Raw genomic sequence first — 22487 nt, 5'->3', positions numbered from 1 at the left:
TTCTGTCCTCCCAAAGTAAAAGGGGGCAAGAATGGGTGTGGGGTGGGGGGCTCTTGTAGGATTAAGTTGGTTACTTGGATGGAAAGAAGTAAATGGGTTGAAGAGATGGTCAGGAGGTATGGGCAGGAGGTATAAGTGACAGGAATTGGAGTGTCAGGGACAGGCTGTATCCAGATGATTCCCAAGTTTCTGGCTTGTGCAAATGAATGGTATTTGCATAGCAACCCTATAAAGTATGCATCATTATTAGCCCATTTGACATAAACCTGAAGTTTTAAGTGGTTAAGCAACATGCTCTAGGGAATGGCATTAATAAGTCACAGAGGTAGAACTCAAACTCTGGTTTATGACTTCACAACCAGGTTTCTGTCAGCTGTACTGTGCTTCTGAGTTAATTGCAGAAGGAATAAGGACTGTGCTCAGTGTTGGTGTCATAATAGCTTTTAGTCTTTAGATCATGGAGCCATAGAATCTTTGCATTGGGAGGGATTATACAGAGTTTCCAGGTGTGTTTTTCAAGCTTCTTTGACTGTGACCTATAGTGAGAAGTGTATTTTACATCACAAAGGAGCAGGTACACACAGAATAGAAACAAAAGTTTCTTGGAGCAGTATTACTATGTTGACATGTGATACACTTTATTTTTTATTTTCTCTTACATGAAAAATGCTAAATGCTAGCCACAAAGTTGATTTTATACTCTATTAATGAAAACCACTAACCTAGTCCTCTTAATTATCAAAAGGGAAGTTGAGGCCCAGAACTGGGAAGTGATTTCCTAAGACATCATAGCCAACAGGCAAGCAAGTTCCTTACTCCTACTCCAGATTTCTGACTCTTTCTATTAGACAACTTGGTTTTGTCAGCTTTATAGATAAAATTGACTGATAGATTTGTAAATTTTGCCCCTTAGGAAGAAATAGCTCTGATTATTTTCTGCTTATTAGCGTTTAGTTGTTTCTTCCTCTAAAAATCTTGTTTTACACTAAGGTTAGGCCCTCCAGGACCCAATTAAAGGAAACATTATGTGATTTTATTTGAAAAGAAAAGGATATGGAACACTTAAGATAATAATAGTGAATAATCTTTGAGATTCTACCAAGACTAATAAAAAGCCACAGAAAATGGAAAGCAGTTATCAAAGAGATGTGATAAAAATGCACTTATGAAGTTACTCAAGAAACCGAGGGAAAATTGTGAAACCAAGAGGAAAAAAAACAAATCTTTCTGCTAAGCAACAATGCCAAGTAGAGAACAGAAAGTTTTAATAACATGCAACATCTCAGGTAGTCTATTTCATGAGCAAAGTTTAAATAAATGGAACACATAAGATTAAAAAAGTAGGTAATACTGGAAAATGGTAGAACATTTGGAAAAAATGTAGCGAAGCTATCAAACTGTTAAAGATTTAATAAATTGAAAATTCGAAGTTTACTCAACTAAACTGAATTTAGAAACTTATAGTAACATCAACACAGGAAGGGATTTGCTTGCTACTTTTTACAAAAACCTTAAAAGATTTTGAATTCATAGTTGAAAATTCTCATGTACTTTCTGAATATTTTCCCTATCCAACAAGCACAAATGAAACTTGGGAAGCACCAACACAGCTAGGACTTGGGAAAGTGAGGGTTCCTCCATTATGGAGGAACCAGAAAGTGGTAACCCACATGGTGGGGAACTTTTTCTTTCAAAAGTGGGTAGAAGGAAAATACTGTCTACCTCACTTCCAAGTATAGTCTCAGAGCCTTATCCATGTACCAACTCTGTATTTACTGAACCCTAGTATATTTCAGATGTCGTGGTAGGCTCTGGAAACACAGCATATGAATAAAGTTGGATCCTGCCCTTAAAGTTTGTAACCCATTGTGGGTACAGGCATTCCAAAGATTGGACGTGTGTTGTAATACAAGAGGGATGAGATGCTAGTAAGTAGAGAAGAGGTGCCTGTCCCGAACTTGCTGAGTTAGAGAAGACTTCTTGGGTTGAATGCTATCTAAGCTTAGACTGGAGAAGCATTAGTAGATGTTAGGCAGATGAAGAATGAAGGAGACAGACATGCTTGCTTCCGAATTGCATCACACTATGTATTTAACACTTTAATAAGTATATATCTGGTATACAATAAGCTCTCATAAATATCTATTTTTAGTGCATTATTATGGTTGTTGTAGGTTCTGGTTCTTCTTTTGATTACTCTTATAAGATAACCATATCCACAATGTTTCCAAACACGACTGATAGAATATAATATTAATGTTAACTTGTTTATAATTGTTTAAAAGACCCACAGAATACTGACATTTTCTTTATAATTTTGTTTGTTAAAGAATATTAGAGTAAGTCTTTTATTATGATTTCTCTATTAAGGAAAACACAAAATAGAATAATAGAAGTTAAAGGAATAAAGAGGTGACCTGACCCAGTCCTTCCCTTTTAACATGTGACAAAACTGGGTGAGCCATTTGTTCAAAGTAACAATATTGCTGGTTAGTGGCAGAGATGGGACTAAAAAGCAGGTATTCAATATTTATTTCCTTATATCATATTGACAAGAGTTTTTCAAAGTCCTCAATTTTGTTATAAAATTATGTTAATATTGTTAATCTGGTGTTGATTTCAATTATACCTTTGAAACTTTCATGATTTTTTTTTGTTTTAACACTTTTTTTCCCTCTGTGTTATTTATTAACATCACTTGAAACATTTTGCTTTTCATTAAAAGCAAGGAGTACATGTAATGCTACTAACCATTTTCATTTTAAACACTCAATTTATATTTGTACTAGATGATTATATTTTCAAAATTATTTGTCCTCTGTTAGGTTAAGATCTCATTCAAAGATGGTACACTTGGCAGGAATATAAAACAAAATATTAACTGAAGACATGAAAAAATGTCCTGTAGCCAATAATTTAAATAATGCGTTCCTTAAAATGTACATCTGACTACCACTGAGGTGATTTTTTTGTGGTTATTATTGTTACAGTTTTGTTCACATGCTCTGTTTAAAGCTATATAATTAGCAAATCTTTAAAAATAAATTTGCTAAAATGTTCTTTGGGTCTATTTTTCCTTTTGCTCATGGTTCACTCAGAGGTCTTCTGTGTTTTTTGGTCTATTATGCTAACATTGATTCTCTTGCCCACCTGCCAGCTTTCCTATTCTTAGGCACTTCAGAAAAAAAGATAATTGGTTGTCTTTCTCTCCACATGGGAGCCATCCAAACCCCTTGGCTATCTCTGTGAGGATCCACTGGGTGGGAATTTGTTTTCAATGGCATCCCTTTTGCCTTATCCATTGTGCATTCTGAAAAGCCCAGTTTTACCTTATTGCTTAGATACCAGCTGCTACTGAGCCTGCTTCTCATTGTCCAGATCTTACAACTATGGCTTCAACACTCCTATTTTATTTGGGGAGGGAAAATGATTAAAATTACAAATAATGTGAATTATTAACTAGGTAAACTTCAATGGCTCCCCAATCATTCCTATGATTCTGATATTAAATGGAGGCAATTTAGTTTCTTAAGACTGACACCTTGCTGTAGGTATCCCCCACCTAACATTTCTTCTTCTTTCCTCTTTGTGTTTGTGTATATGTGTGTGTGTACATGATTCGTATAAGTTACCCGGATTCTACAAACCATTGACTTTTAATTGTTGAACTTAAGCTGTTTCAGGATTCTATGGTGTGTGCATTCTTTTAAAAAATTTACACAATCTTTTCTAGAAAGAAGATGAAACATCCTTTAGACTTGCAAATTACAGGGAAGACTGAATTAGGTAAATTAGTGAATAAATTAGTTACCCCACTTTTATCGATCTGGTGGTTCATATCTTTAAAATTAAAAGGATTCATAGCATAAACACACTATTATCATGCCTGAAAACTTCAACAATATTTCCTTCACAGCATCAACTAACCAATCAGTAAATAGCTCTAATTATCTCATAATTTCTTTTTACATTTGATTTATTTGAATTAGAATTCAAAGATAATCCTAATATCAAATCTCTTTCAAGCCATAGTCATCCTTCCCTCTTTTTTTCCTTATAACGAGGTGAAGTCCTTTAAACTTTCTCAATTATATTTTTGCTGATTATTTCCCCCTATACTAATACTTAATATGTTTCTCTATTGGTTGAATCACTTATAACCTGAAAGGTAGGTCTAGAGATTTGATTGGACTCATTATTTATTTATTTGACAAGAATAATCATGGGAATTCCATTATGAAGCAAAATATCTGCTTGTTTCTCTATGTTTTTTATTATTTTTTGTTCTAATTAGTTATACATGACAGTAGAATGCGTTTTGACTCATTATACACAAATGGAACACAAATTTAACACAAATTTTCGTTTCTCTGGTTGTACACGATGCAGAGTCACACCATTCATGTAACCAATCTAAAGTTCCTCCATTCTTCCATTTTTGCCCCCCGCCCCTCATTATGGATCAGCATCCACATACCAGAGAAAACATTTGGCCTTTGGTTTTTTTGGGATAGGCTTACTTCGATTAGCATGATATTCTCCAACTCCATCCAAATGCCATAATTTCAATCTTCTTTAAATCTGAGCAATATTCCATTGTGTATATATACTACATTTTCTTTATGCATACATCTGTTGAAGGGCACCTAGTTTGGTTCCATAGATTAGTTATTGAGAATTGAGTTGCTATGAACATTGATGTGGTTGCATCACTAAAGTATGATGATTTTAAATCCTTTGGTATATGCCCAGGAATAGGATAGCTGGGTCAAATAGTGGTTCCATTCCCAGTTTTCTAAGGAATCTCCATACTGTTTTCCAGAGTAGTTGCACCAATTTGCAGTCCAACAAGCAATGTATGATTGATTGTACCTTTTCCCCCATATCCTTGCCAACATTTATTGTTGCTTGTATTCTTGATAATTGCCATTATGACTAGAGTGAGATAAAATCTTGGAATAGTTGTGATTTGCATTTCTCTAATTGCTAGAGATGTTGAACATTTTTCCATATATTTGTTGATTAATTGTATATCTTCTGTGAAGTGTGTGCTCAGTGCTTTAGCCCATTTATTGATTGGGTTACTTGGATTTTTTTTTTTTTTTTTTTTTTTTTGGTGTTAAGATATTTTGAGTTCTTTATATATCCTGGAAATTAGTGTTCACTCTGTCCTGCATGTGATAAAGATTTTCTTCCATTCTGTAGGCTCTTTCTTCATGTTATCAATCATTTCTTTTGCTGAGAAGAAACTTTTTAATTTGAATCCATCCCATTTATTGATTCTTGATTTTATTTATTGTGCTTTAGGAGTCTTATTAAGGAAGTCAGGTCCTAAGGGGACATGATGAAGATTTGGGCTCTTCTATTAGGCACGAGTTCTCTGGTCTAATTCCTAGATCCTTGATCCACTTAGAGTTGAGTTTTGTGCAGGGTGAGAAATAGTGGTCTAATTTCATTTTCTTATATATGGATTTCTCATTTTCCCAGCACCATTTGTTGAAGAATTTATCTTTTCTCCAATATATGTTTTTGGTGCCTTTGTCTAGTATGAGATAAATATATTTACATGAGTCTGTCTCTGTGTCTTCTATTCTATACCATTGGTCTACATGTTTGTTTTGGTGCCAATATCATGCTATTTTTGTTACTATAGCTCTGTAGTATAGTTTAAGACATGGTATTGTGACACTTTCTGCTTCACTCTTCTTGTTTAGTATTGCTTTTGCTATTCTTGGTCTCTTATTTTTCCAAATGAATTTCATGATTGCTTTTTCTAGTTCTATGGAGAATGTCATTGTGATTTTAATAGGAATTGCATTAAATTTGTATAAGAGTTTTGGTAGTATGGTCATTTTGACAATATTAATTCTGCCTATCCACAAACATGGGAGATCTTTCCATCTTCTAAAGTCTTCTTTAATTTCTTTCTTTAGTGTTCTTTAGTTTTCATTGTAGAGGTCTTTCAGCTCTTTTGTTAGATTGATTTCCCCAGTATTTTATTTTATTATTTTTTGAGACGATTGTGAATGGATGGTTTTCCTAATTTCTCTTTCAGAGGATTCATCACTGATGTATAAAAATGCATTTGATTTATGGGTGTTGATTTGATATCCTGCTACTTTGCTGAATTCATTTATTAATTATAGAAATTTTCTGGTGGAATTTTTTGGATCCTCTAAATATAGAATCATGCCATTGAAAAATAGTGATAGTTGAGTTCTTCTTTTCCTATTGTATTTTTTAATTTATTTGGTCTGTCTAATTGCTCTGGCTAGAGTTTCAAGGACTATGTTGAATAGACGTGGTGAAAGAGGGTCTCCCTGTCTTGTTCCAGTTTTTAGAGGGAATGCTTTCAATTTTTCTCCATTTAGAATGTTGACCTTTGGCCTAGCATCAATAGCTTTTACAATGTTGAGATATGTTTGTACTATCCTTAGTTTTTCTAGTGTTTTGAAAATGAAGAGGTGCTGTATTTTATCAAATGCTTTTTCTGCATCTATTGAGAAGATCATATGATGTTAATCTTTAAGCCTATTGATGTGATGAATTATGTTTATCAATTTCTGTATGCTGAACCAACCTTGCATCCCTGGGATAAACCCCTCTTGAACATGGTGCATTGTCATTTTAATATGTTTTTGTATGCAATTTGGAAGAATTTTATTAGGAATTTTTCCATCTTTGTTCATCAGGGATATTGGTCTGAAGTTTTCTTTTCTTGATATGTCTTTGTCTGGTTTTTATTAGGGTGATATTAGTTTCACAGAATGAGTTTGGAAGGATTCCCTCCTTTTGATTTCAAGGAGTAATTTGAGGAGTATTGGTATTGGTTCTTCTTTGAAGATCTTGTAGAACTTGGCTGAGAATCCTGGGCTTTTCTTGGTTGGTAGGCTTTTGATGGCATCTTCTATTTCATTGCTTGAAATTGATCTGTTTAAATTATGTACATCTTCCTGATTTAGTTTGGGTAGATCCTATGTCTCTAGGAATTTGTCAATGTCTTTGAGATTTCCTATTTTATTGGAATATAAATTTTCAAAATAGCTTATAATTATCTTCTGTATTTTATTAGTGTCCATCATGACATTTCCTTTTTCATCACAAACCTTAGTAATTTGAGTTTTTGCTCTCCCTCTCCTCATTAGTGTGGCTAAGGGTCTATCAATTTTATTTATTTTTTCAAAGAATCAACTTTTTGTTTTGTCAATTTTTTGAATTGTTTCTTTTGTTTCAATTCCATGGATTCCAGCTCTGATTTTAATTATTTCTTTTCTTCTACCACTTTTGGTGTTGATTTGTTCTTCTTTTTCTAGGGCTTTGAAATGTAATGTTAGATCAATTATCTGTTCACTTTTTAATTAAGAAATGAGCTCAGTGCAATGAACTTTCCTCTTAGCACTGTCCTCATTGTGTCCCAGAGATTTTGATCTGCTGTATTGCTATATGCTGTATCACTGTTCTCATTTACCTCTAAGAATTTTTTTATCTCCTCCCTGATGTAATCTGCTATCCATTTGTCATTAAATAGTGTATTATTTAGTCTCCAGGTCTTGGAGTAGCTTTTATTTTTATTTTACCATAAATTTCTAATTTCATTCCATTATGATCTAATAGAATGCAAGGTAGTATCTCTATTTTTTGTATTTGCTAAGAGTTGCTTTGTGGCATATGACATGATCTATTTTAGAGAAGAATCCATGTGCTGGTATGAAAAAAGTATATTCACTTGATAATGGATGAAATATTTTATATATGTCTGTTAAATCTAAATATTGATTGTATCATTGAGTTCTATAGTTTCTTTGTTTAGTTTCTGTTTGGAAGATCTATCCAATGGCATTTTAAAGTTACCCAGTATTATTGTGGTATGGTCAATTTGATTCTTGAAATTGAAAAGGGTTTGTTTGATGGATGTAGATGCTCCTTTGTTTGTGGCATAAATATTTATGATTGCTAGGTCTTGTTGATGTATGATTCCCTTAAGTAATAAGAAATGTCCTTCCTTATCCCTTCTGACTAACTTTGGCTTGAAGTCCACTTTATCTGATAAGAGGATGGAAACCTCTGCTTGTTTATGCAGTCCATGTGAGTGATATGTTTTTTCCCATCCTTTCACCTTCAGTCTGTGGATGTCTTTTCCTATGAGGTGATTCTCTTGAAGGCAGCATATTATTGGATCTTTTTTTAAAAATTCAATCTGCCAGTCTATATCTGCTGATTAATGAATTTAGGCATTAACATTCAGGGTTATTATTGAGATATGAATTGTATTCCTGGTCATTTGGTTTATTTTTGGTTATTAACTTGACTGGTTTCTCCTTTGGTTGGCTTTTCCTTTAGTGTAGTTCTTCCATTTGCTGCTTTTCATTGTTGTTTTTCATTTCCTCCTCATGGAATATTTTGCTGAGAATATTCTGTAGTGTAGGATTTCTAGTAGCAAAAATTTTTAACTTTTGTTTATCATGGAAGGTTTTTATTTCATCATGAAATCTGAAGCTGAATTTTGCTCAATATAAGATTCTTGGTTGGCATCCATTTTCTTTTAGAGCTTGGTATATGTTGTTCCAGGACCTCCTACCTTTGAGGGTCTGGGTTGAGAAATCTGCTGATATTCAAATTTGTTTTCCCCTATATGTAATCTGATACTTTTCTCTTGTAGCCTTTAAAATTCTATCCTTGTTCTGTATCCCAGGCATTTTCTTTATAATGTGTGTTCGTGTGGATCTGTTATTATTGTGTACATTTGGTGTCCTCTAAGCCTCTTGTATTTGATTTTCCATTTAATTCTTCAGGTTTGGGAAATTTTATGATATTATTTCATTGAAAAGGTTGTACATTCCTTTGGTTTGTATCTCTTTGCCTTCCTCCATCTCAATAAATCTTAAATTTTGTCTTTTCATGCTATCCCATGTTATCCAAGAATTATTTCCTGCAGGTTCTGTTCATGGTTTCTTACCATCTTCACTGTGTGGTCAGTTCTATTTTCAAGATTATATATTTTGTCTTAATTGCCTGAGGTTCTGTCTTCCAAGTGATCTAGTTTATTGGTGATGCTTTCTATTCCTTTTTTAATTTGGTTTATTATTTCCCTCATTTCAAGACTTTCTGTTTGGTTTTTTTCCCCCCAAAATCTCTATTTTTTTGTTGAAGCAATTTTTTTGCTACCTGCATTTGCTCTCTTATGTCTATTTAAGTGATCTTTTGCTGTCTGCATTTGCTGTCTTATATCATCCTTTACATCACAGATCATTTTAACTTTGTATATTCTGAACTTCTCTGACATTTCACCTACTGAACTGACAATGGATTCTATTATTGTAGCATCTTGGTTTGTTTGAGGCACTTTCTTCCCTTGTTTTTTCATTCTGTTCATGTGTCTTCTCTTTAGCAGTGCAGATCCAGAGTATTATAGTTTCTACCTTATGGATTTATAGTATCTCTGCAAGTTTTCAATACCTTACCTTTAAGGGGAAGATCAATAGTAATAGTACCCAATGCAAACATATGTAGCCTTAAACCAAATAGCTCCTATTAAGATGTTTTCAGTTTTGTAGCAATAAACAGAAATGATGTGTTTGATTGTTATCTACAAAATAAACAGTAGGTATCAAAAGTGTCTACAATTTCTAGTGGTGGACAAAGAGAGAACCAGGGAGATGTAGGATGTGATGTTTATGAGATAGGGAGTAAGAATATAGAGTTATTAGATCATAGGGAGAGTGAAAGAGGTCAACTTCAAAAGAAGTTGACTGTTAGCAGGAGAAAAGAGAGAAAGAGACTCTGAGGAAACAGATAAGTGAGAGGAAAATATATAGAGAGAGTTAAAAAGAAAAAATGTAAAAATAAAAGAATATACAACAAAACTGTAATATATTCAGACATCCCATTCCTCAGTAGCCTGATGCATGAAAAGTACTTGGTTTCAAAAATGTTGGCAATGTGGGAGTGGGAAAAAAAGAAAAAAAGAAATCTCTAGTTCAATGTCTTTTCTGCTTCCCTTCTCATCCAATAGATGGGGTTGTCTACAGTTTGCTGATATCTCCACCCTCAGGATAGTGAAGGTTACCAGGTTGCAAGGGTTAGTTTTGAAGACAGAATTCTGTAGTGTATAGCAATTGCTGGTCCCCACTGGAAGACTGCATCCCAGGAATTTCCTTTGGGTTCCACTTGTGTAATGTAGGAGCCTGGTCTTAGCCCTTTACATTACCTGTGGACTCCACAATTCCTGGTCTCTAATTTAGTCTCTAAACTGTAAATCTCCCACCCTCACCCATTTGACTTCCCAATCAGGAAACTCTCTCCAAAGGTCTGAGGGCTTGAGTACCTGAACCTGTGCCCATGTTGTGGAGAGCTATTCTGTATTGGGCAGAATAGGACCAGGCATTGAGAGCTGCACACTAGCCATATAGCTGCAGGTGCTGGGCTGTTTTGGTGGCTAAGGGGGTGTTAGGTGACTGAGGATTATGGAGCTGGAGGGCCCTGCTGATTGCCAAACCAGCGGGACCAGGTGATTGGTGTATGCTGGACTGGGGAGGAAATTGGGGACCAGGCTGGTGTCAGGTCCCAACAAGTGCCTCCTGAGTTGGCCCTGGGACTCTGGTGGGTGCCAGGCTGGTTGGCTGGGTAAATCAGGATCAAGATACCTTCACACCATCTTCCAATGTACTGACCCTGTGCAAAGCTCTCTCCTGCTTCTGCAGCAAGATGGTGGCTATTAGCACAACCAGCAGGGAAACCTCAGGTATAACCAAGCCTACAGGGACTTGGTGATGGTCTTCCAGGTTCTGTCTGTTGACCCTACTTGGAAACAGCTGCATCCCTAGTTGGTGGCAGCAGCAGTGGCAGGCAGCAGTAAAAAACCTGGAGGTACCTTGGTGTTGGGCTTCCAGGCCCCCACCAGTGTCCCAAGATGGAAGCTGCCCCAACTAAAGATGGCAATGGTGGCAGCAGAGGTATCCCAAGATGCAGGTGGCCACTTGCAGAGATGGGGCAGTGAAGGAGGGCCCTGTGGTGGCATTGGCATTGGGCAGCCTGTTCAGAAATGCAGTGCTGTGATGGGCAGTACTTTGGTGGGCAGCTGCTTCCAGACCCTGTCTGATGTCCCTAGGTGGAGGTTATCACATGGAGGGAGGTATGGCAGCGACTGCAGTGTCTCAAGATGGAGGCAGCCAGGGGAGCCCCGTGTTGGTGGATAGAGCCCCTTGGCAGGGGAGGCCCACATGGCAGTGGGACAGGAGGAGCCTCTATGCTGTTGAGATTATTCAGTGTGTTCAATTGTTGCCAACCTGCTCCATCCATTGGAAAGTGTACCATCAACTGCTAGTGTGAAGTTTTCAGTAACCATTGATGATCGCTAACTACGGTACATTATTTCACTCGGTTCTGCAAAGTGATATATTATAATACCAACATATGATCTTATTTATTAGGTTTCATTTAAAATGTTTATTTTGATGAATTAAATAGTAAATATTGAGCACCGGTACTCTGCTACACAGCATAAGGGTAGGACAAATGCAAGGATCCTGCTCTAAGTGGAAACATGTTCAGAATCATTAGACAGCAGTCAGTGAAATAAGAGAGAAGAGGACAAGTTGGAGAATGTTTCATGTGAAATATGAACCATGAACGTGTCCATCACCCGAAGAGAAGCATTGTATGAAGAAGGAGGAATCTGAGGACATTTCAAGTGAAGTAGTATATTTGTATCACTCTATGACGCCAAGAAAAAGAACGGCCATATAAGGAAGAACACAGAAACAAGCCTTCCTTCAGATCAGATATTAGCTAGGTTAAAATGGGACATTGGTTGGAAGTGAGAAAGTTAAATTATTTAGATACTATGTTGATCACATGACATTACAATCATTAATTTTATAGTCTTATCCTAAAGACATTTGGGAGAAAGATTCTCAGTGAAGTACAGAACTACAACCAAACTCAATGGTTTGAAAATTGATTTGTCATAAATAAAAGCTCATTTGAGCTTAAGAAATATGTGCTCTTCCAAGTAAGTTGTAAAATGTAAAGAAATAGTCATATTGATGGGTACACACAGTAATAAAACAAATCCATAATACAGGAGACTTGTAGTTCCACAGACCAAATCAGGAAGTTTGAAAGGAAAGGCAAGTACACAAAGCTTGATATGAAGCTGTGACAAAATTATAGATGTTCAGTTTGATTTTGGAAATATTGAACTTTAAGTGCACATACAAATAGCCAGGTCTTTAAGAATTTGTTACAGAATTTGATTGCAGACAAAAATACCTGTCAATGTAGATTTTACAGATAGCTAGAAATGGTGAATTCATAGGAGAGGATGAGCACATCAAATAATAAAAAGAGAGAGAAAAGTATGGGGTTGGGGTCAAAGGGTGATCACAGGACTCAAGAAGGAGACAGCATTATCCAGGTAAAGGAGCAGGGGAGAGCATGTCATGGCCTTGGAAGGAAAGGCTTTTAAACAAGAGAGAGTGGTCAACAGGAACAGGTACCACTGTGAGGGAAAAGAAAGAGGAACAGAGAACTATGCTTTGGGTGTGCAGGAAACAGCTCACTGACAGCCCTTGACAGGACATTTGATTTTAACAGTAGTAAGTTACACATGGAAAATGACTACAGAAAGGAAAGGTTTGGGCAACAGGTGATCTGTCCAGAAGGCACAGATGATGTTTGGCAGGCCTGGGCTTCAAAAGAAGGCGGCAAGCCAGTTGCAGTGGAGCATGCCTGAAAATCCAGTGATTCAGGAGACTGAGGCAGGAGGATCTCGAGTTCAAAGCAAACCTCAGCAACTCAGTGAGACTGTCTCTAAATAAAATACAAAATAGGGCTGGGGATGTAGTTCAGTTGTCAAGTGCCCCTGAGTTCAATCTCCAGTACCACCCCACACCCCAAAAAAGAAGGTAGCAAGTATGATGGTTAGGATAATCAGCAGGTAGGGAAACATCTGTGTTTGAACCAGGAGTGGGAATTTCCTTGGTTATTTTGATAAGCATGCAAAACACATTTTAAAAAAGCATTTGTATACACATACATACCACATTTTCTTTATCCATTGGGCAGAATAGGGAACAATAGAGTTACTTTATATTAGGTAGAGGGGAGTGAAGGGAAAGGAAGGGGTAAGGGAGTAGGAAGGATAACAGAGAAACAGTCATTATTACTTCATGTACACATATGAATTCATAACCAATGTGAGCCTACAATATGTATAATCAGAAAAATGAGAGATTACACTTTATTTATGTATGATCTATCAAAATGTATAAATGTATTCTGTCACATGTAACTAATTAGAACAAAAAAATTTTAAAAAGCATTTGTAGAAAACTAAAATTTTGAATATAGTTAATGATAAAAGAGCTTTGGAGTCATTGTAATCATATTTGTAGGACATTGTTTTTTCCAGTTTCAGTTTATATGTTATTATTAATGAATGGTGTTTATATCAAATATGTACAAAATTTGGTATTTAATTGAAAGGCTAGTTTTTTCCTTTTCTAAACAAAAATTTTGCATACTTCTTCATTGCCCTCCTCACTTCTTCCTCATCCAGATTGTATACATGGACCAGATAAGTGTTGCTTTTTAATTTTTTAATCTTACTTCTTGCTTAAAAAGAAAATGTTTGTAACAAAAATGTCACCCATCACAGAAAGACTTAAAGAATAAGTTTTTTAAATCCCATGAAATGATTTTATTCAGAGAAAATCAATATTGTCATTTTGACAAACCTCTTTCCAAATGTTTTTCTTTGCATACGTTCATAGATGACATTTTATGTTAATGAGATTATACATACATGTGGTTTTGCATCTGCTTTTTTGCACCTCATAATATGTTGTGGACATTTTATTTGATGATGACTGCAGAGATTTAACATCGCTTTTCAACAGTGTTTATTATATGAAGGTACCATAATTAACTTAAGCCATTTCCTATTGCTAGACATTTAGTTTTTATTTTCATCTGCTAATATTTTATTAAGAATTTTTGTATCCATATTCATGAAAGTGTGGTAGATCATTTCCACCTTTTAAAATGGCCTTGCAAGTTTTAGAATCAAGGTATTTTTGCTTCTATGAAGAGAATGGACCCAACTTATTCTTTGTGGGAGGATATTCAATAATGTATTCAGTTTCTGTAGTAGATATGGGACAACAAAGAGCTAAAAGAAAATAATTTTTGAAGCACAATTTTATACCCAGTGGTAGCATCTTTCATAATTGAATGTGGAATAAAAGATAATGCAACTATTGGGATGAAATGAAAAAAATCACTTTTTCATATAGCTTAGGGATGTGTAAATGCTTCAAATGGAAAGGCCCAGTAGAATGTCAGGTTCACTTTTCTGCATTTTCCTTTTTTTCTGGGATATTGTCCTCTCACTCTCTTGTAGTTTTGACCTTCTCACTTTTTCTCTTCATTTCTGAGATAATGCCTAAATTTCTACTTGGCTCCACATTCTACTTGGTTTCTAGGTTTTATGCAATAATTGGCAAATATGCTCAGGAGAAAACATTGCAGAGAATGTCTAGCTCACCTCACTGTGCTTCCCTCTCCCAGACAAGCCTCAGGCCTCCTAAAAATGCAGGTTCTTTTAATTCTCTTATCCCTCAACTTTGCTTGCAGAGGGACTGCACTGGCTGGTGCTTCTACCTGGCTGTGGCATTGGCTGTACCACTCAGGATTTCTTTCATGTTTTGTTATATCCAACCTCCTGAGTTCCCAATCTGATTTGAATATTCAGTTTTAAATTCCCAGGAAAGTTCCCCCCCACCTTTTTGTTTTGTTTTTGTTTTTGTTTTTGTTTTTGTTCACCCACCTTGCTGTCTGTCTACTTTCTTGGTTTTGTACCACAGAGCAGCCAGGAAAGTAGCTTCCTGTTTTCCACCATCTTGAAACCCCTCCCAACATTTAGAGTTTTTCCAGATTTTCTTTTTATATATTTGGTTGTTTTTTGTTTTTTGGTACCAGGGATTAAACTCAGGGGTGCTTTATCACTGGGTCACATCCCTGGTCCATTTTATTTTTTAGTTTGAGACGGAGTCTTGCTAGGTTGCTTAGGGCCTCACTAAATTGCTGAAGCTGGCTTTGAACTTGGAATCCTCCTGCCTCAGCCCCCCAAATTGCTGGGATTATACGCATGTGCCATGGCACCTGGCCAAATTTTCTTTTTTAAGCATCATTGCCGTGAACATTCCTATGGATACATTGTTTTGTACTTGTCCAGTTGATTGTCTTTTGATTATTTCTGGAGATAGGTTTGGGGATTAAAGACTATATGTATTTTATAATGTGATACATATTTTCATGTTACCGAAAACCCTATCAAAAAAAGTCATATCAAATATACTTCTACCAGTAGCATATATCAGTACTTGGGAAGTTCTTTTTAATGTCTGAATTTTTTTTCATCTTAATTCAGACTTGTTTTTATATTTAAAAAATAAGAAAACTGAAATTTATTCGTGGTTCTTAAACTTTTTTAGGGTCCTAGAGCAATTTAGAATTTTCGAGAGTTGTTTGGCCTATTTTTCAGAAAAGCACACATGCAAAAACACAGTTTTTTTTACATATGACTTTTTGGAACTCACAGTTCCTTTAGAGTTAAATCACAAACTCCAGTACTTCACTACATGAACACAGATCAAGAATCTCTGAAGGAGGTGATTTAAGTCGTTATTTTTTCCATCACTAACATATACACATCTTTCATGCACATGTGATATACTCATATGCACACAGAATTTAAATGTGTATTTGGACAGGATTTGACTTCTGCTTGATAAAGAAACTAACCTTATATTAAATCACTTGAGTATGTATAATTATTGAAAAGAAATGTTTCTATTTATTTCAGGTTTTCCAATGGCGAGCCCACCAGGAAGAGTTGGCAAGATTGGAAATTGAAATTTCTGCCAGAAGAAGAGAAAAGGAAGAGGAGAAAGAGAAACTGTGGAAAAAGAAGGAATTGTTGCAAAGAGAAGAGAAGAAGAAAAAGGTACAAAATTTTCTGTTAATATAAATGGGCAAATGAATATTAAATTGCTTGATTGAGCCTTAATTCATCTTGGTTTTAGAAATGGAATTCTCAAATACAGTTCTGAGAACATTTTGAAGAGTCTAGTTGAGTTTTGCTTTAGTTTATTTGAGCATCCAAGATTTGTGGGAATGGAAGAGAGTCCATTTTGTTGACCTTCATGAGCGTAGGGACCTGTGATTGATTATAAGAGATGCTATAGAAAAAAAAACTAAAAAGGTAAAGTATATGACTATTGCCAACACTTGAACTAAAGAGGTTCATGACAAAGTTTGCAGGGTCTTTAGGTAGAATTTTGGTTGATGGCCATGTGGTAAAAGATTGCTAAAAATGTACTTTTGGAATCTCTATACTGCTTTCCAGAGTGGTTGCACCAAACTGCAGCTCCACCAGCAATGTATGAGCGTACCTTTTTTCTCACCAACACCTATTGCTGCTTTTATGCTTGATAATAGCCATTCTAATTGAGGTGAGATGGAATCTTAGGTTAGTTTTGATTTGCATTTCTCTTATTAGTAGAGATGTTGGACACTTTTTCATATATCTGCTGATTGCTTATAGATCTTCTGTGAAGTGTCTGCTCATTTCCTTAGCCCATTTATTGATTGTATTATGTGTAATCTTGGTGTAAAGTTTTTTGAGTTCTTTATAAATTTTGTAGATTAGTGCTCTATCTGAAGTGTGTGTGGCAAAGATTTTCTCTCACTCTGTAGGCTGTTTCTTCACATTGTTGGTTGTTCCCTTTGCTGAGAAAAAGTTTTTTAGTTTGAATCTATCCCATTTATTGATTCCTCCTTTTATTTCTTGTGCTTTGGAAAACTTGGAATGGGACCACCATTTGACCCAGCTATCCCACTCCTTGGCCTATACCCATAGGACTTAAAATATGCATATTACAGTGACACAGCCACATCAAAGTTTATAGCAGCTAAATTCACAATAGCTAGATTGTGGAACCAATCTAGATGCCCTTCAACAGATGAATGGATAAAGAAACTGTGGTACATAAACACAATAGAATATTATTCATCCATAAAGAAGAATACAATTATGGCATTTGCAGGTAAATGAATGGAGTTGGAGAATATCATGTTAGGTGAAATAAGCCAATCCCAAAAGCCCAAAGATCGAATGATTTCCCTGATAAGTGAATGATAATACATAACGGGGGCTGGTAGGGAGGCAAGAATGGAGAGAGGAGAGATTGTGTAGAGGAAAATGAGGGATGGGAAGAGGGTGGGGGGAAGGAAAGAGAATGAAACAAACATCATTACTCTATGTACATGTCTGATTACACAAACGGTGTGACTCTACTTCGTGTGCAACCAGAGAAATTAAAGTTGTACCGCATTTGTGTACAATGAATCAAATTTTTTTTAAAATGTACTATTGGTAAAATATATTGTATGAGAGTATGCAATTCATTGAATGCCAAGAATTTGCTTCTTGATTATTTGTTAGAGAGTTTAGTTTTTCACTGACACACAAAATTATCATTCTTCTTTTGAACCAACATTTGTGTAGCAATATTAAAATTACCAAGAAACTTAACAACTTTGAAGGGATTGCTAATAATCTATGGAAGATAGATTATATTTTATGGTTGAATTTTTAAATATATATATGATATATTCATTTAATTTGTATTTGTTTCTGCAACAAAAATTATAGTGTTTCAGTAAAGATATATTTGTTAAAAATTTTATCAGATTTATTAATGAATTTTATGGTTTTGCTGACTGTCAAAATAATTTAGAAAAAGGCAATTAATTTTTGATCAATACAATGAAAGGAAATCTCTACACCTGTGTGTTTCCAACAATAGTACATATCAGTAACCCAAAAGTTCACCTGCATTGATTTGATTTGCATAATGTAAAAACACTTTCTTTTGAAAAACTGATTATCGTGCTAAGAATGACTAATTAATTCATAGTTGTTTGTGGGCCAGCTTTCTATTTTTTGACCTCTTGGGGTATGTAACTAATGAAGTCTGTGAAGTCCTTGTTTAGATACTTTTCCTTCAAAGTAGAATATTTGGCAGATAAAGGAACTATGGATTTTGGGTCAATAAGACAGTTTTTCTGAATTTTATACTATTGCTATCATTGTTCTTTGTTTTATGTCTTTATATCAGCAAGTTGGGTATAGAAGTAGCATTGTGGAAAACAACACATATAAAATTTATATGGTCTTTTGATAAAGTTGCTAAGAAAATGTATTTCACAGTTATGTGTTTAATTAAAAAGTGGATTCAGTTTTCAGTTCTATGGAAGCAAGTGTGGTGATTTTATCAGATCCCTATCAAGTGAGTTGATGTTTAAAAGAAATAATTGTGTGTACCAGAGGAACCCATAAATTTGATCATGTTTCAAATAATGTAAATGAATTATATATCCTTTGGGGCAACTTATTGATTATTTATTGTCATGAAAGCACAGTGTTATGGTTTAGACAAAGTGTCTCCCAAAGACTTATGTGTTGGAGACTTAGTCCTCAGTGCAACAATGTTCAAAGGTGGGACTTTGGGGAAATGGCTGACTCATGAAGGTTCTGACCTTGTCAGTGGATTAATCGATTTAGAGCTGAATAGACTACTGGGAGGTGGTTGAAACTCTAGGCAAGTGGGGCGTGGTTGGAGGAAGTAGGTCACTGTGGCACATCTTTGGGGACTATATATTATTTTCCCTAACCCTTCCTTTCCCCACCTTTCCAGCTGCCATGACTTGAGCAACTTTCTTCTACCATGCCCTTCTGCCATGATATTCTGCCTTACTTCAGTCCCAGAGCAATGGAGTTGGCTGCCCATGGACTAAAATCTCTGAAACCATGAACCAAAATAAACTCTTCTTCCTCTAAATTTATTTCCCTCAGGTATTTGTCACAGCAATGAAAAACTGACTAACACATACAGTATTTGGAAAGTGTATCCATATACTTTTGTCTTTTACCTGGGTTCCTCTCATAGCATTTCCTCTCTATGAATTAGCATGCCACAAAGGGTGTTACCAAGCATTTGTTTTCATTTAGTATCATCTTAAATGTTATATGAGGAGATTTAGATATAGTTCCACCCTCTGGGGGTTTACAAAGATAGAGAAAATACAAATGTTAACTCAAGTATTGAGAATGGAAGTACGGGCATTTAATTGTAAAAACTAGATTTGAGTTGAATAGTTGTCATGGATACATAAGAGAGGATGGAGGGACATTGCTAGCTATCTTTCCTGCAGAGTGTAAACAAGATTTCTGGAAGTAAAAGAAATGGATTTTGAAAGATGGGAGAAAATGTACACACAGGCACATGCTCATGAGCACAAACACACACAACTCACACTTGTAACAATTGGAGTAATGAAAAGGAATAATAAATTACAATGGCTAAGGTGATGAAAGCGTTAATCCAAGTCCACCTTAAAATAAGAAGGTACTTATGCCTGAAAGGATGAAGACTAAAGAGAATTTCAGTATCATTATTCATGTGTGTAGATTAAGCCTAAATATCTACTCCACATTTTAGAATGCAAAAATGAACCTATACCTATGAGCATAAACGAAGCAAATGTTGAAAAGTTTTCATACCTAAATGCATTTTTTAGCCCCTGGTTGCATTTTAATAAGCTGTATGCAGGGCATTGCTTTACTGTCTTGCACTTTATTATGAGGGATATTATAAGAAATGTCCAATTAAATGTTTTTCTTATTGGTACAGAGTATAGCTCTAAGCCAAGTTTGTTTTCAACCCCTTACAAATTGCGTAGGACCAAAGCATACGGTTTGTTTTATTTATTTTGTTTTAAAAATACTTTTTACATTTATAAAATATATTAAAGCACAGAAGTTGACATAATAAATACATTAGTACCCATCACCTAGCACTGAAAATATTAATGTTTTTCATTTCACTTCAGATATATTTTTTAAAAAATCTAAATTAAGTTGAATATTTCAGATAAAGTTGAAGTCCTTTTTCTGAAATCTTGCTTAGTACCATTTCCCTTCCTTATCGCCTCAGAGGTAATCACAATCATTAATTTTATTTCTATCTTTCTGGGCCATATATTGATTTTAGTATATTTTGACAATAGAGCTTGTGATTTTAAATTTTTCATGAACATTATCATGCCATATCATTCTACAACATGTACTTTTTCTTTCATCCTTGTTTTGAGATATACCCATATTAATGCATAGACTTAGTTCATTCTTTTAGTTGCTATTTGGCATTCTACAGTAGCACAGACTACCATTTATCCATTCTCCTTGTGGCTGACATTTAAATTTGCAAAATTTTGGTTTTAGTTGCTGTACTACGTATCTTTAGCTGCTATACTTCAGGGTCTTCTCCAAGGTAGACCTAGAAGGGAAATTGCTGTGTTGTTACATTTGTATATTTTTAATTTTATAAGTTTTTTGACCTTATAAGATATTACAACTGTGATTTTTGAATTCTGCCAGTCTGATAAATGTGAAAAGTGCCTTGATAATAATTTAATTTGCATTTCCATAATTACTTATGAAATTGAAAATCTTTTTATGCTTACAAGGCAGTTTTCTTTCTCTGTAAATTACTTATTTGTGCTTTTTCTCCATTTTCTATTTTTTCTTTATCAATCTATAAAAGTACTTTATAAGTTCTGGATATTACTTTTTATCAGTTATATGAATTGCAGATACTTTCTTCCATTGGTCATTTGCCGTTTAATTTTTTTTTTTTTTGTACTAGAGATTGAACCCAGGGGTGCTTAACATCCCCATATCCCCAGTCCTTTTTAGTTTTTATTTTGAGATAGGCTCTCACTAAGTTGCTTGGGGCCTCACTTAGTTGCTGAGGCGGGTCTCAAACTTTCAATTCTCCTGTCTCAGCTCCCTGAGCCACTGGGATTACAGGTGTATGCCACCATACCCAGCTGCCTTTTAATTTTGCTTATAGTGTCATCTATAGTTTTACAGAAGTTTAAGATTATCTATATTATGTTTGCCTGTGCTAGAGGCCATATATATTTTACTTACTGGCTCAGTACCAGTTTCTATATTTATTTTTAGACTTGGAACAGACACTGTGTTTGGGAGCCTAGCATGAATCCTACAGAACTTGTGCACTGCACCAGCATAGGATTCTGCACTTGACCCCTTTGGTCCTCTGGTTCCCTTTGTCTTTCTCCTATGGAATGATTATGATGTAACTAATCCATTTTGTGTCTGGTTGTGTCCTATATGACATCTATTCTTCGTAATTGGCTTGCCTCCAGCTTCTCTCTATGTATGAGTCCCACAGTTGTGAAAGAACAGCCACTGGCCATTCAGATCTTTTTTAAAAGGTCCTACTTTTCTTTAAAAGTCCTTTGTCAAAGGGGCCAAAAGTATGCAATGGAGAAAAGAAAGCCTCTTCAACAAATGGTGCTGGGAAAACTGGAAATCCATATGCAACACAATGAAATTAAACCCCTATCACTCACCCTGCACAAAACTCAACTCAAAATGGATCAAGGACCTTGGAATCAGACCAGAGACGCTTCATCTTATAGAAGAAAAAGTAGGTCCAAATCTTCAACGTGTCGGCTTAGGATCAGACTTCTTTAACAGGACTCCCATAGCACAAGAAATAAAAGCAAGAATCAACAACTGGGATAGATTCAAACTAAAAAGCTTTCTCTCAGCAAAGGAAACTATCAGTAATGTGAAGAGAGAGCCTACAGAGTGGGAGAAAATCTTTGCCACTCATGCTTCAGATAGAGCACTAATTTCCAGAATATATAAAGAACTCAAAAAACACTACACAAAGAATACAAAGAATTCAATCAACAAATGGGCTAAGGAAATGAACAGACACTTCACAGAAGAAGATGTACAAGCAATCAACAGATACATGAAAAAATGTTCAACATCTCTAGTAATAAGAGAAATGCAAATCAAAACTACCCTAAGATTCCATCTGACCCCAATTAAAATGGTGATGATCAAGAACACAAGCAACAATAGGTGTTGGCGAGGATGTGGGGAAATGTACACTCATACATTGCTGGTGGGGTTGCAAATTAGTGCAGCCACTCTGGAAAGCAGTATGGAGATTCCTCAGAAAGCTTGGAATGGAACCACCATTTGACCCAGATATTCCACTCCTTGGCCTATACCCAAAGGACTTAAAATCAGCATACTACAGAGATGCAGCCACATCAATGTTCATAGCTGCTCAATTCACAATAGCCAGATTGTGGAACCAACCTAGATGTCCTTCAATTGATGAATGGATAAAGAAACTGTGATATATATATATGCATACATACATACATACATATATACACAATGGAATATTACTCAGCCATAAAGAATGATAAAATTATGGCATTTGCAGGCAAATGGATGAAATTGGAGAATATCATGCTAAGTGAGATAAGCCAATCTCAAAAACCCAAAGGACGAATGATCTCGCTGATAAGCG

The 22487-nt window shown here is 35.3% G+C and overlaps 1 protein-coding gene across 2 annotated transcripts in view; it reads left to right on the top strand.

Moving 5' to 3' along the window:
• The window catches only part of Ccdc148 (coiled-coil domain containing 148), a 327462-nt gene that overhangs the window by 220125 nt on the left and 84850 nt on the right, over positions 1 to 22487 (top strand). For both annotated transcript variants that reach the window (XM_047547038.1, XM_047547039.1), the window contains one exon: positions 15866 to 16006. In XM_047547038.1, coding sequence (XP_047402994.1) covers positions 15866 to 16006 — 141 coding nt within the window. The remainder of the gene's footprint in view (positions 1 to 15865; positions 16007 to 22487) is intronic.

This window comes from Sciurus carolinensis, chromosome 3 (genome assembly GCF_902686445.1).
Source record: "Sciurus carolinensis chromosome 3, mSciCar1.2, whole genome shotgun sequence".
NCBI classification, from domain to species: domain Eukaryota; kingdom Metazoa; phylum Chordata; class Mammalia; order Rodentia; family Sciuridae; genus Sciurus; species Sciurus carolinensis.
This window is presented reverse-complemented; position numbering and strand designations above follow the sequence as displayed.